Here is a 13,740-nt window from a genome sequence, read left to right on the forward strand (position 1 = left end):
GTTCAACAGTAACTCCTTTACTACAAGAGAAAGATTAAACCGTATGAAACTAATCACTGATTGTAAATGTATTTTCTGTGATGATCCTTTGGAAACAAGGGACCATATTTTTCTGCTGTGTCCTATGATTACATCAATCTTGAAAAATGCTTTTTCACTCTCAGGACTTCACTTCTACCCTTGTTCGTTGGAAGCTTTTTGTGCAAAGACTTCCACTGCTTGAAAAGACAAATTAATACTCACTCTTATTTTGAAGTTGTCTTTTAATGCCACTATTTATTTAATGTGGGATGAAAGAAACAAGCGAATGTTTTAAGGTATATCCAAGAATGCTAAAGAATTATTCCATGACATCATAGATATAATTGGACTACATTTAAGCAATAGAAAATTCAATAGCAATGATATTATTAATATTACTCTTTCTCTGAATTGAAATATAGTGTGATCTTTGTTTCTTTGTTGGTTGATCACTGCATTCTAATCTTTAATTCTTTTGTATCTTGATGTTGTACATGTTGATTTTGCATAATAAATTTTTTTATTATAAAAAAGAAGAAGAGGGATTTCCAAATCCATCTAAAAGATTTAGTTCACTTCCCGCCATTTTCTCTACTCATCTCTCAAGCTTTCGCTGCGCTCATCTTGATTCTGTTTTTCCTTTCTCAATTCCTTGGAACTGAATGCTAACGCTTCGTCCATCTCATCTCCTTCGCTCTACTTGTCTTTCTCGTCCCTTCAGCCTTCTCATTCCTCCCATCTTCCCCCTTTCATTCCCTACTAAGTCACCTTTCTTTCGCCCCAAATCCCTTTCTCTTTCCTCCTTAAACCCCTACTTCAACATGTCTTCTCGCCCCTCCGCCTTCGATGCTCTCATGTCCGGAGCTCGCCGTTTGGCGGGCAAGAAGAGCCCTTCCTCTGCTTCTTCGCCCGCCAAGAAACGCAAGTCTCCGTCGCCCACACCAAACCCTAATCCTACCAAAACCATCGATGACTCAACTGAAGTCAAACCCGAACCAGAAATCCCCAGTGATGGAATTGAAAAACCCATTAGTGATTCCCTCAAACCCAATTTAGTTGAGACAGAAAAACTCCCGGATTCGAAGAAGACGAAGGCGGCTGGCAGTGTCTCCGAGAGAAATGCGGAGTTGAAGGGGAAAATTGGGTTATTGAAGAAGAAGCCGGCGGATTTTGATCCAACAATGGTGGCGTATTGGGAGAAAGGAGAGAGAGTGCCGTTTTTGTTTCTAAGCATGGCGTTTGATTTGATATCGAATGAGAAGGGTCGGATTGTCATAACCGATATTGTTTGTAATATGTTGAGGACTGTTATTGATTTCACACCGGATGATTTGGTGGCGACGGTTTACTTGGCAGCAAATAAGATTGCTCCGGCGCATGAGGGGTTAGAGCTGGGCATCGGAGATGCCTCCATTATCAAGGCCCTTGCTGAGGCCTGTGGGAGAACTGAACCACAGATCAAGAGTGCGTACAAGGTATAATTTTACTTTCCTCTTTATTTGGGGCTTGATTAAAGCTTGCTAACATATGAGTTTGCCATTTAATTATGTTGATATACCTTTTGACAGCAAAAAGGAGACCTGGGCCTTGTTGCACAAGCTAGTCGTTCATCTCAATCAATGATGCGCAAGCCTGATCCATTAACTGTTGTTAAAGTGTTTGATTCCTTTAGGCTAATTGCAAAGGTTGACCATGTTCTTTCCCAAATGGAATTACTTTACTATAGAGCGATGCATTTGGTTCCAATCAACTATAACTTAGTCATTGATCTTGGCATCCATGGTTGAAATGGCTGTTTAGTTGCCTTGCATTAGATGAATGCTCTGCATGTGCCCATATTCTTTGAACGTGGAAATCCAGTTTGACGTAACAATGGAAATTTTACACCGTTTTGCTGTCATATATTGTTCACTTGGTATACACAGTACATGCATAAGTAGGTGAACTATTTCCAATGTTACTAACTTACTATTACTAATGCACTTATAATTCTTGTGGCCTTCTGCAGAAAAGCCTTGCCCAATATGTAGGGAAGAGAATGCATTAATTATTGGTTCTTGTTGGTGTATATTTGTTCATTTAATGTTATGGAATTCCCCCTTTTTTGGTCTGCTTATACAGGAATCTGGAAAGGATAGTCAGGAAAAGAAAAAGAATCGTATCAAGGCACTTCTTGTTGCCGCAACTGACTGTGAACCTCTATTCTTGATTCGTCTGCTTCAGGTTGTAACTAGGAAATAAATTTAGTACTAGTTTATAGTTTGTTCCTTGATTCTAAGATTTCTCTCGTTCATCTTGCAGACAAAATTGCGGATTGGATTTTCAGAGCAGACTCTGTTAGCTGCATTAGGACAGGCTGCTGTATATAATGAAATACATTCTAGACCGCCTCCAAACATTCAATCTCCATTAGAGGAGGTAACAAAATTTTGTAGATGCTGAAATTTAACACTACTTTTTTTGAATCATCATTGTAGTCTATCAGCTCAATGCATCATGCGTTTTGTAGTTCATTTGTATGAATTGCATTATGAAATTCCAAAAAATTACTGAAAGCACGAGGCTTAGATGTACATCAAATGACATGTCATCAAATTTAAAGGTGAGGAAAACTTGGCTTGACGTGTTCTGATATTTCATCAGTATTCTTGGGAGTTAGGTTAGAGATGACAGCTGATTAAGGTCTTTGTAGACTGATAGTGGTGATTGGTGAAGGGGCAACAAATATTGGCTGGTGTAACAAGTCGGAATCTATTAAGGCCTTGCACATGGTTGGATTGGAATTTTGAAAATTAAGTTTTTGTTGGTTTGGAGTTTTACTTTTTTACCTTAGTTTGTTGTTTGCTAGCTTTTATTTTTTTGGTATAGCTGTGCGTTGAGGATTCACCTTTAGCTCTTCCATGTTGAACTTAACTAATGCACTGCTATTTATCTTTGATGGCTCTCATGCAGGCTGCTAAGATTGCCAAACAAGTTTTTTCTATCCTTCCGGTGTATGATAAAATAGTCCCTGCACTTTTGACTGGCGGTGTATGGGATCTTCCAAGGACTTGTAGCTTTACACCGGGTGTCCCTGTTGGACCTATGCTAGCAAAACCTACCAAAGGTGTTGCTGAGATTGTAAATAAATTCCAGGATATTGACTTTGTATGTGAATATAAATATGATGGGGAACGTGCACAGGTAAGAATTTAAAGTGCTACTTGTTTCTTTTGTTTTTGTTAGTGCCCCCATACATCATGTGGAGAAAAAAATTCTTCGTGCCTTTTGTAGATTCACTATATGGAGAATGGTTCAGTTGAGATATATAGTCGAAATGCTGAGCGGAACACTGGAAAGTTTCCTGATGTTGTTTCTGCAATTTCTAGGTAGACCTCTATTATTATTATTATGGTGACTTGTTCTGTTGATTTGTGCTATTTATTTCTTGTGTTTGTTGATTAAAGGTTTCTTTGCCTCCCCTGCTCCAAAGAAAGCATACTGGCACTTATCTTCTAGAGGTTCCTTGCAATGCATGTTAAAAAGTTTCTAATTAGTCAAAACCCAACTATCGCCACCTAATATTATAATGCCTACCATTTAAATTTGTTGCTTTATATTATATTGTGGTTTGACTGTATAGAATATATTGATATTCAAAAATTGTAGTAATGGTAGTAAGTTATAGATATTTTTCCTGCTATTATTAAGATGGTATCTACTAATGCAAGTTCCTTTACTTTTCTTTTGTAAAAAAATATGATTTGCTGGAATTATCTAGAGAATACCTAATTAAAACTTTACGGCTAGCATTGGCTTGTTGGGAAATAAACGAGAAATTTTCCTATAATCAGATTAGTAAGAATGCGAAATAAAAGCGGAAAAATAATACCCGAAATTGATAACGGAGTTCAGCCAATTATGTTTACGTCTTCGAACTGTTGCAGATCTTTTACTAAAGAGAGAAAATTTACAGGTGTTTACAAAATACTCACAACTCACAAGAAAGCTCTCTAAACTCTTTAGTAGTGAAGAAAGAAATGATTTGAGATGATTTTGAAGCTAAATGAGCTAGAGTAGTATAGTTGAAGCTTAAGGACTAATCTTTGAAAATTTCCTAAAATATAATGATTAAAGTGCAATATACCTATTTCAAAAATTCAACAAAATTTATTGTACCGAATTCGGTGCCACCCTCAGTTGAACTTATTGACTTTTTCTCCAACAATCTCCCACTTGAAGATTGATTTTAATCTGTCTTCACACCTCGATCAATGTAGCAGCATTTCTAGTCTTGTTATTCTAGCATGCCAACTGAAGCTGAACACAACTTCAGTTTGTCCGTGGTCACCGTCTTTGTTAACATGTCTGTCGGATTTTGAGCTCCACTAATCTTTTTAAGTTTCAAAATCCTATATTTCAGAAGAGACCAAATAAAATAATCCCACAATTGTATGTGTTTCGTTCTGGAATGAAAAGACGGATTCTTCGCTAGATGGATAACACTTTGACTGTCGCAATACAAGACATTGTTTTCTTGTTTCTTGTCTAACTCTTCTAAGAAACTTTGGAGCTAGACGATCTCCTTGCTAGCTTCTGTAACAGCGATATATTCTGCTTCAGTTGTGAAAAGAGCAACTATCTTCTGTAGTTGAGAAACCCAACTCACTACGGTTCCTCCTAAAGTATAGACATACCCTGTAGTGTTTTTTCTGATGTTAACATTTTCGGCTAAGTCAACATCTACATAGTATGTCAGTATCGTACCTCTATCTTTGAAACAAAGTGACTTGTTTGTAATATCCCACAGATATCTGATGATCCATTTGACTGCTTCCCAGTGTACCTTGCCCGAATTATTCATGTACTTACTAACAGTTCCCACTGCATGAGCAATATCTAGTCTAGTACAAATTATGACATACATCAGACTTCCAATTGCTGAGGCATACGACACCTTCACCATGTGTGCACGTTCTGCCTCCGTCTTTGGTGACTGTTCTTTGTAGAGTCTAAAATGAATATCTAAAGGTGTACTTATTGGTTTAACATCTTGCATGTTGAACCTGGTGAGTACTTTGTTGATGTACTCAACCTATGATAACATCGAAGTCCCCGACTTTGTGTCTCTCTTGATCCTTATCCCAAGAATCTGCTTTGCAGCGCCCAGATCTTTCAATGCAAACTGCTTCGACAATTTTTGCTTCAAGTTTATGATCTTTTGCATGTCTGAGCCTGTAACGAGCATGTCATCAAAGTACAATAATAAAATAATGAAGCTGTTGTCAAACTTCTTGATGTAGCAACAATGATCTGCTTGGCATCTGATAAAATCACTGCTACTCATGAAGCTATCGAACTTCTTGTACTACTGTCTAAGAGCTTGTTTTAAACCATACAAGCTCTTTTTCAACCTGCATACAAGGTTTTTCTTGTCTACCTCTATGAAGCCTTTTGACTGCCTCATATAAGAGTTTTTCCTCCAAATCACCATGAAGGAAAACTGTCTTCACATCTGATTGCTCAAGATGTAAATTCTCTGCAACTACAATTTTCAACACCAGTATGATTGTAGACAGTTTTACGACTGGAGAAAATTTCATTGTAGTCAATATCTTCTTTTTGTTGAAAACTTTTGACAACCAATCTTGCTTTGTAGCGTTTACTTCCATCGTGCTCTTCTTTAATCCTGTAAATCCACTTGTTATGGAGCGTTTTCTTGCCTGGTGGTAATTCAGCTAATTCCTACGGCTGATTTGACATAAGTGTGTCCATCTCATCTTTCATGGAATACTCCCACTTAACTGAATCCTCCACTTGCATTGCTTCATCATAGCACTTTGCTTCATCATAGCATTCTGGTTCACCATTGTCTGTCAGCAACAAGTAGTGCAAAGAAGGCGAATAACGCTGGGTTGGTTTAAGAATTCTGGAGGAACGTCTCAATTCTGGTGTGCCTGGTTCTTCTTGAATTGCTTCTGGGCTGATTTGAACATCATTTTCAGAAATCTCTTCGAACTCAGCAAATTCTTTTGTTTCAGCTTCGGTATTAGAGCTACTCGATTCTATGGTTGACATGTCTTTGTACATCACATTCTCATTGAAAATGACATCTCTGCTTCAGATGATCTTCCAATTTTCATAATCCCAAAACCGATAACCGAACTCATCACCACCATAAACAACAATGACACATTTGTTGGACTTTGCATTAAGTTTACTTCTTTCAGCAGAATCTATGTGTACATAAGAAATACAACCAAACACTCTTAAGCGAAAGGTTTATTTCTTTCTTGCTCCAAACTTCTTCCGGTATTCTGCCATCCAAAGGAACTGAGGACCCACGGTTGATCAGGTAAGTTGTAGTGTTGATAGTTTCAGCCCATAGAAATTTGGGCAATCTGACATGTATCCTCATGTTTTTGGCACGTTCATTCAGAGTTCTGTTTATGCGCTCTGCTACGTCATTCTGCTGCGGTGTCATGGGAACTGTTTTTTCCATCTTGATTCCATTGTTTGTGCATAAATCTTTGAATCTATTGTTTCTGTACTCTCCTCCATTGTCAGACCTCAATCGCTTGACGTTCAAACCAGTCTCATTTTCCACCATGACCTTCCATTTTCTGAAGGTATCAAATACTTCTGATTTTTTCTTTAGAAAATAAATCCACACCTTCCTTGTTGAATCATCGATGAAGGTGACATAATATAACGAGTCTGCAAGAGATGGAATTGGAGATAGTCCCTATATATCAGTATGAACCAACTCTAACTTTTCTGCTTTGAGTGTTATTAATCTTTGCAAAACTAACTTTCTTTTGTTTGCAAAACTAACTTTTTTTTGTTTGCCAAAGATGTAATCCTCACATAGTCCGACATCTACACTCTTTAGATCCGACAACTTACCTTTTGACAAAAATGTCTTCATCCCATTCTCTCTCATGTGGCCAAGCCTTTGGTGCTATAGGTTTGATTTTCCATCAGCATCTGCTACTGCAATGATATTCTTTAAATTTAAGGTTACATAGAGAGTATCAGTCTTCTTGCTACGAGCAATGACGAGTGCTCCTTTGGTGATCGTCCATTCACAACCTGAAAAGTTTGTACTATATCCTTCTCCATCAAGCTGTACTACAGAAATCAAATTTCTTTTGAGGCCAGGAATATGTCTCTCCTTTCAGCTTCCAGGTGGTCTGGTTTGACAACTTTAATCAGATGTTTTATTTTCCGACGATTTTCAAGGTTTCATCATCAGCTAGATGAACCTTTCCAAAGTCACCATTGACATAGTTCTCCATGATTTCTTGGCATTGGGTGGAGTAGAAAGATGTCCCTGAATCCAATATTCATGATTCAATCGGACTGTTGACTCTTAGAATCATGGCATCACCTGTCTCCTCTGTTATGTTGGTAGATTCCTGTGCGCCGGTATCTTTCTTTGGTGCTCGGCAATCTCTTTTAAAGTGAACATTTTTGCCACAATTATAACAGTTATAATCTTTTTTTCCCGTTCTAGATTTAGATCTGCCACGATTTGAATTTCTTTCTGAAGTTCTCCTTTTAGATTCCGTGTGCAAGACTGAGAAGGTTGATGCTTCACTCGATTCTCTCCGTCGAATTTCTTCGCTCAATACCAAATCCTGAACATCGTCGAATTTCAATTTATTGTTTCCCGACGAGCTGCTAACTGCTGTAATAGTAGCATTCTAACTGTCTGGTAGAGATGATAAGAGAATTAAAGCTCGAACTTCATCATCGAATTCAATTTCCACGGAACTCAACTGGGTTGTGATTGTGTTGAGTTCATTTAGGTGTTGAGCCACTGATGCCCTTCCGCCATCCGCAAATTGAATAATCGCCTCATCAAGTGAACTTTGTTTGAAGCTGATGGCTTCTCATACATACTTGAGAGAGCCGCCATAAGACCCGTCGTGGTCTTTTCCTTTTCTATGTTAAAAGCAACATTTCGAGACAGCGTCAGTCGGATAACTCCGAGGACTTGTCTGTCGAGAAGAGCTCAATTTACATTCTTCATGCCCTCTGGTTGTTTTTCTTGAGAGACGTTGATATAGATTTTTCTGGTACAAAAAATCTTCAATCTGCATCTTCCAAAAGTCAAAGTTTGCACCATCGAACTTTCAATTTTCACCTTCCATTCGTCTGCAGCCATCTCTCCCACTCGAATCTGGCTTTGTTTGGATCGTTTCTGACAATTCTTGCGAACCACCGTGTATTAGAACACCTCCGTCGACAAATTCGTATCGCCGACAAAAAATTTACTATTCACGAAATTTACTATTAACGTGAATAGTAATGAATAGTAACATCACAAAAAAATTGACAAAATTCACAACCAAAAGCTCTGATTACCAGTTGTTGGGAAATAAACGAGAAATTTCCTTATAATCAGATTAGTGAGAATGCAAAATAAAAGCAGAAAAATAATACCCGCAATTGTTAACAGAGTTCAGCAAATTATGCTACGTTTCCGAACTGCTGTAGATCTTTTACTAAAGAGAAAAAATTTACAGGTGTTTACAAAACACTCACAACTCACAAGAAAGCTCTCTAAACTATTTAGTAGTGGAGAAAGAAACGATTTAGGATGATTTTGAAGCTAAATAAGCTAGGGTATTTATAGTTGAAGCTTAAGGACTAATATTTGAAAATACCCTAAAGTTTAATGACTAAAGTGCAATATACCCATTTCAAAAATTCAACAAAATTTATTGCATCGAATTCGGTGCCCCCCCTCAGCCGCACTTATTGACTTTTCCTCCAACATGGCATATATGTGAAAATTAGATATTGGCATTAGATGTTATGAATCCTTACAAGGAGCTTGCAATAGAGATAACCACACATTAATTATACAATTATAGTCCCTTAAACTCTTTTGGGTGCTTGCAAACAATTGTAGCATGCTACTGCTTCTGCAATGTTGGTTTAGTTGCTAAAATTTGCTTTCTTTTGTAGATTCAAGAAGTCCTCTGTAAAATCATTTGTTTTGGATTGTGAGCTTGTTGCTTATGATCGAGTTCAAAAGAAAATTTTACCCTTTCAGGTAACGTCTTTAGAATTATTGTGCTTAGTCTCCAAAATACTATAATACTATGTATTATCTGGTGATCATTCAACAGTCAAAACATCATCTTACTATCTGACATAGTGACATTTCACTATTATCATATTTCTTGAATGTTTACATTAGTCTTGTATTGTAAAACTTTCCATATTTTGTCACCGTTAACCTTTGATTAATTTCTTTTGGATGTTATGAAAGATGTTTACTGTACTAGTCTGAATCCAGGGTTCTATTTTGTGTACCACTTCATTAGTCTCCAAAATACTATAATTCTATGTATTAGTTGGTGATCCTTCAACAATCAAAACACATTATCTTACTAGCTGACATAGTGACATTTCACTATTATCATATTTCTCAATTGTTTGCATTAGTCTTGCATTGCAAAACTTTCCATATTTTGTCACTGTTAAACTGTTGATTAATTCCTTTTGGATGTTATGAAAGATGTTTACTGTACTAGTCTGAATCCAGGGTTTCTAAAGGTGACATTGTTGATGTTATGTTTTTTTGATATGCAGATCCTTAGTACAAGAGCACGGAAAAATGTGGTAGTGAGTGAAATCAAAGTTGATGTGTGCATATTTGCTTTTGATGTCTTATATCTTAACGGGCAATCACTTCTTCATGAACAACTTAAAGTTCGTAAAGAGGTATGTCTTATGCTACAACATATATGGTTCTGGAATTTTTGGCAATAAGTATAATTTTTGTTGGGATTTATGAAGTGCTTGTATCACTACAAGTCTACAACAACATATATCTTTTCAAAAGTGTTTATACCATCATTTTATCTCAAATGCCAAAATTTCAGTTGTATCAGTGTTAACAAGAATTCACTATTAAGATTTGTGTTATGCAAAAGGAGACAGAGTTGGGCCGCATGGTTGAGCAATTGATTTGGAGTGTTTTTTATGTTGAGGAAGTGTCTTGTCCACTGCATATCAGGCGTCCTATTCAATTCACTAGGGTCTTCTACTTTTTGTCCTTTACAGAGGCTTTATGATTCATTTGAGGAAGAGGCAGGATTTTTTCAGTTTGCAACAGCCATAACATCCAATGATCTTGAGGAGATTCAAAAATTCCTTGATGCTGCTGTTTCTTCAAGGTGATTGTTTAATTCTTCCAGAAATTTTTAGCTGGCTGCTGGAATGAGCCCAACAAATATTGTAAAAGAAAATCAGGAAAATAATTTTTTCCCCATCAAGTACTTTGGTTTTCTGTGATGCTAATCAGTCTTATTTTGCAGTTGTGAGGGTTTAATTATCAAAACATTGGATAGAGATGCTACGTACGAGCCATCAAAGCGGTCACTCAACTGGCTAAAATTGAAGAAAGACTACATGGAAAGGTAAGGTGTTGGAAATGTTTGCTTCTTGGTGCAAATTACGATCAGGTATTATTTTGTGCGTATGCAACTGTTTATGTTTCTCTGTTCCATGCAGTGTCGGAGACACTTTAGATCTAGTACCTATTGCGGCTTTCCACGGCCGCGGGAAACGGACTGGTAATCATTTTTTTATATATCATATCCGATGACTGGAGCTCGTATATAGTTTATCTTATGCTGATTGTTTCTGTATCCATCTTAGCTTTTATGTAATTTTTTTCTTTAATTGATTCATTTGTGTTGACTGTGCAATCATGTTTATCCTTAGGCATCTATGGTGCCTTTCTCTTGGCATGTTATGATGAGACTAGTGAAGAATTCCAGAGCATCTGTAAAATTGGTTAGTGAAATTTGAATTGCTACTTCTTGACATATTGGTTGTTTTGCCAGCTGGTGATCCACTGTCCCACCTTCCCTTTATCTTCTCTCTTTGATGTTCAATAGGTACAGGATTTTCTGAAGCACAGCTTGAAGAACGTTCTTCAAGTCTTCGTTCTAAAGTGATTCCTGAACCAAAGGTTTGTCTCCTGATATTTTCGGTTGTAAGAAAGGAAATTGTGAGCACATTTATCTTTTTGATAAGTATACAAATTCTGATTTTCTTATCGGTTACAGTCATACTATTGTTGCGACATAAAGCCAGATGTATGGCTTGAGACTTCAGAGGTAAAGTTGCACTTCTTTGAGTATCTTCGTGTGTTAAAGAATTTGTTAATTGCATGTTCCATGATGACTATGTTCCTGTAGTGGACAAAACTGATATTTAGTGGAAGGAGTATGCTTACATGATGCGTCATATCAGGTAAGGAATGGTTTGGCCAATTGGTTGGGAGTTTGCAGCTTGCCACAGCTGTAGTTAGGATTGCACTAAAGCCTATTCCATAGTAGGGTTGGTGGGAAGTGTGCCTTTATTCTCTAATCTGATGGGGCAAAGTACCATTCCTATGGAAGTCATATGTCATAAACAGTGACAATGAATTATCAGTTTTCTAGATTAGAGTGGTGAAATTTCTCAATTACAGTATTGTTTTGCATGGTGCATGCTTGCAGTATTTGTTATCACAATTTTTACTCCATGTTCTCCATTCATCCTGCCTGCCTATGTCTGTGACCTCTAGGGATTTTGTAGTGTGTGATTTTTGTTGTTTAAGGATTCGTTTCTTGTTGACATTTAAAAGAATTATATACTGAATTTTTGGAACTTTGGTAAATGTTTTTCCCAATTCTCATTGTGATCTTGCTACTATTTATTGAAATCTGGGTTTATGAATGTTCCTCTGTAGAGTATATCAATGGTTTTTATCTCTCATCAAAAAATTAAATGGTTTCTGTTGAATCAATTGAGATGATTATTGTTGTGCCCTACAAAAGTTTAACATTTTTTAGATCCTAAATGAATTAAGAATTGTATTCCGAATTTTTTGTTCCTATATCTATTGTTATAACGACCTAGGTCTGCTAAACTCCCTTCTGAATTCAGTAAATCTGATTATTTAAGCTTTAGGCTATTGCTATTCATTTCAGTAGTTTGAAAATGTTTCTTGATCTTCTTGCAGGTTTGGGAGGTAAAAGCGGCAGACTTGACCATTAGCCCTGTCTATTCTGCTGCAATTGGGATTGTGGATCCTGCTAAGGTGGGATAAACGTTGTCACAAGTTGAAGCCTTTTAGTTTTATTTATTTCTCAATCTCCTGTGTGTATTATTTGATTACTGAATTCTAGGGATGGGTGACTCATTATTTTGGATCTTGCAACTGTTGTTTTTATCAATGTTTTCTTTGTTAGTAGAAAATCAACTCATCTAATTCCTTGTCTTGCTAAAAGGGTATATCTCTCCGGTTTCCCCGTTTAGTCCGCGTTCGAGAAGATAAGACACCAGAGCAAGCTACATCATCCGAGCAGGTGAAGAACAAAAAATTCTGTTAATTTGTTCATATGATTTATGGCGGAGCAACAATATGCATCTGTGTGCATGCTTCGCTTATTCTCTTTTAGCTTAATTACTTTTCTTGATTATTTGCAGGTCGCTGAGATGTATAATGCTCAAAAACACAATCAAACTAATAATGAAGATGATGGTGAGGATGATTGAGGAATTCTGATAAGTGTCTCAATATTTTTCCTCCCCAGGTAGGTGAATAGCAATAATTTTGTGTGTGAAGGGGACTCGTAGTCTCCAGTTTCCAAACCTTGCAATGTAAATACATATACTCTTCTGCAACCAAGAAGGTTCCTCTTGCTGGATAGGCTGATTCCTTTACCAATTTTCTTGAAATCTAAAGACTTTCAATATTACTTAATGCAATTTGCTGCCTATATTGAAAAATCATGTCGGAATTGTTGATAAGTATTGCTTTTGATTTTCGTTTTATCATGTTCAGTGTATTAAAGGCTTGGTCTTCCTTTCTAATCTATAAATTGGGGGGAAAACGTTTATCTGGGAACCTACTAGTTCTTCTGAGGTAGATAATGTCTGCGATGTTTTTGGTCTAGCCTGGAATGATTTCCCTTTTTGATGGGAATTATCAAAGTCTTTAGGCATCAGCCTTGACCTGAAACTAACAGGGTAGAAGTCTAGAACTAAATATTGTTCTAGACTCTAGTAGTGGAGGACCTAGAAACAAAGACTCAGTCATATCCGGTGCCACTCATTGGAGGTAGGATTGAGTCTTCAGTCTATTATAGCATGCCATGTGGAGTGCACAATCCCATGGAAAAATCGAAAAAAACAGGTATTTTCGATTTTTCTGCCTAATTTTTCAATCAAAGTCTTGCATGAACTGAACTTGGATGCAACTCTTTGGATTTATGTTAAAATTTGCTTTGAAATTTGAAAATACATGGCTGCTCCTGTTTGTTTTACTGCTTGAATACTACAATATTTGCAGTTTCCTTGCGCTTAATCATGGCATAGCTTGGAACAGCAAGCTAGCCCACAATTCTTTAACCATGTTCATACTTGAACGAATATGGGTTGTCTTAAGAAAAAAAAAATGAAAATGTGTCATTATCTAGATCTTAGGCTTTGCCGAATATTGATGTAACTGGTAAAGGGCGAGTCTGCTTAGGGATACTATAGTAGGTTTGCGGATTGAAAACTGTGTTTCCATAAAGGCTTGGTATAAAAAAAAGTGTTCAAACTGTATTTTTTTTAGTTTAGATTTTAAAACTATTTTTTTGGTTAATTTAGATTTTAACATAAACGTTATTATTTTAAGTATCTTGAACATAATAATGGTTAAAAAATCTCGTTAAGTAATATGTG

General features: G+C 36.7%; 1 protein-coding gene across 1 annotated transcript; it reads left to right on the forward strand.

The window, feature by feature from the left end:
• Window positions 1-599: 599 nt before the first annotated feature.
• On the forward strand, window positions 600-12,700 carry LOC120206322 (DNA ligase 1-like). Its single transcript, XM_039206009.1, has 18 exons — window positions 600-759; window positions 790-1,496; window positions 1,590-1,706; window positions 2,143-2,244; window positions 2,323-2,439; window positions 2,974-3,204; window positions 3,295-3,389; window positions 8,977-9,064; window positions 9,607-9,738; window positions 10,081-10,193; window positions 10,335-10,436; window positions 10,531-10,592; window positions 10,744-10,815; window positions 10,920-10,993; window positions 11,091-11,141; window positions 12,032-12,109; window positions 12,300-12,377; window positions 12,499-12,700. Exons 1-18 carry the CDS (start codon window positions 684-686, stop codon window positions 12,565-12,567), a joined length of 2,364 nt encoding a protein of 787 aa, XP_039061940.1. The 5' UTR covers window positions 600-683; the 3' UTR covers window positions 12,568-12,700.
• Window positions 12,701-13,740: the final 1,040 nt, after the last annotated feature.

The sequence above is a fragment of the Hibiscus syriacus genome, unplaced genomic scaffold (assembly GCF_006381635.1).
Source record: "Hibiscus syriacus cultivar Baekdansim isolate YM2019G1 unplaced genomic scaffold, ASM638163v2 tig00013680_pilon, whole genome shotgun sequence".
Classification (NCBI taxonomy): Eukaryota; Viridiplantae; Streptophyta; class Magnoliopsida; order Malvales; family Malvaceae; genus Hibiscus; species Hibiscus syriacus.

Coding starts and splice junctions, on each gene's coding strand:
- LOC120206322 (XM_039206009.1), top strand. CDS start 684: ATGCTAACGCTTCGTCCATCTCATCTCCTTCGCTCTACTTGTCTTTCT. Junction 1,707..2,142: donor CCTTTAGGCTAATTGCAAAG/GTTGACCATGTT, acceptor CTGCTTATACAG/GAATCTGGAAAGGATAGTCA. Junction 10,194..10,334: donor GATGCTGCTGTTTCTTCAAG/GTGATTGTTTAA, acceptor CTTATTTTGCAG/TTGTGAGGGTTTAATTATCA.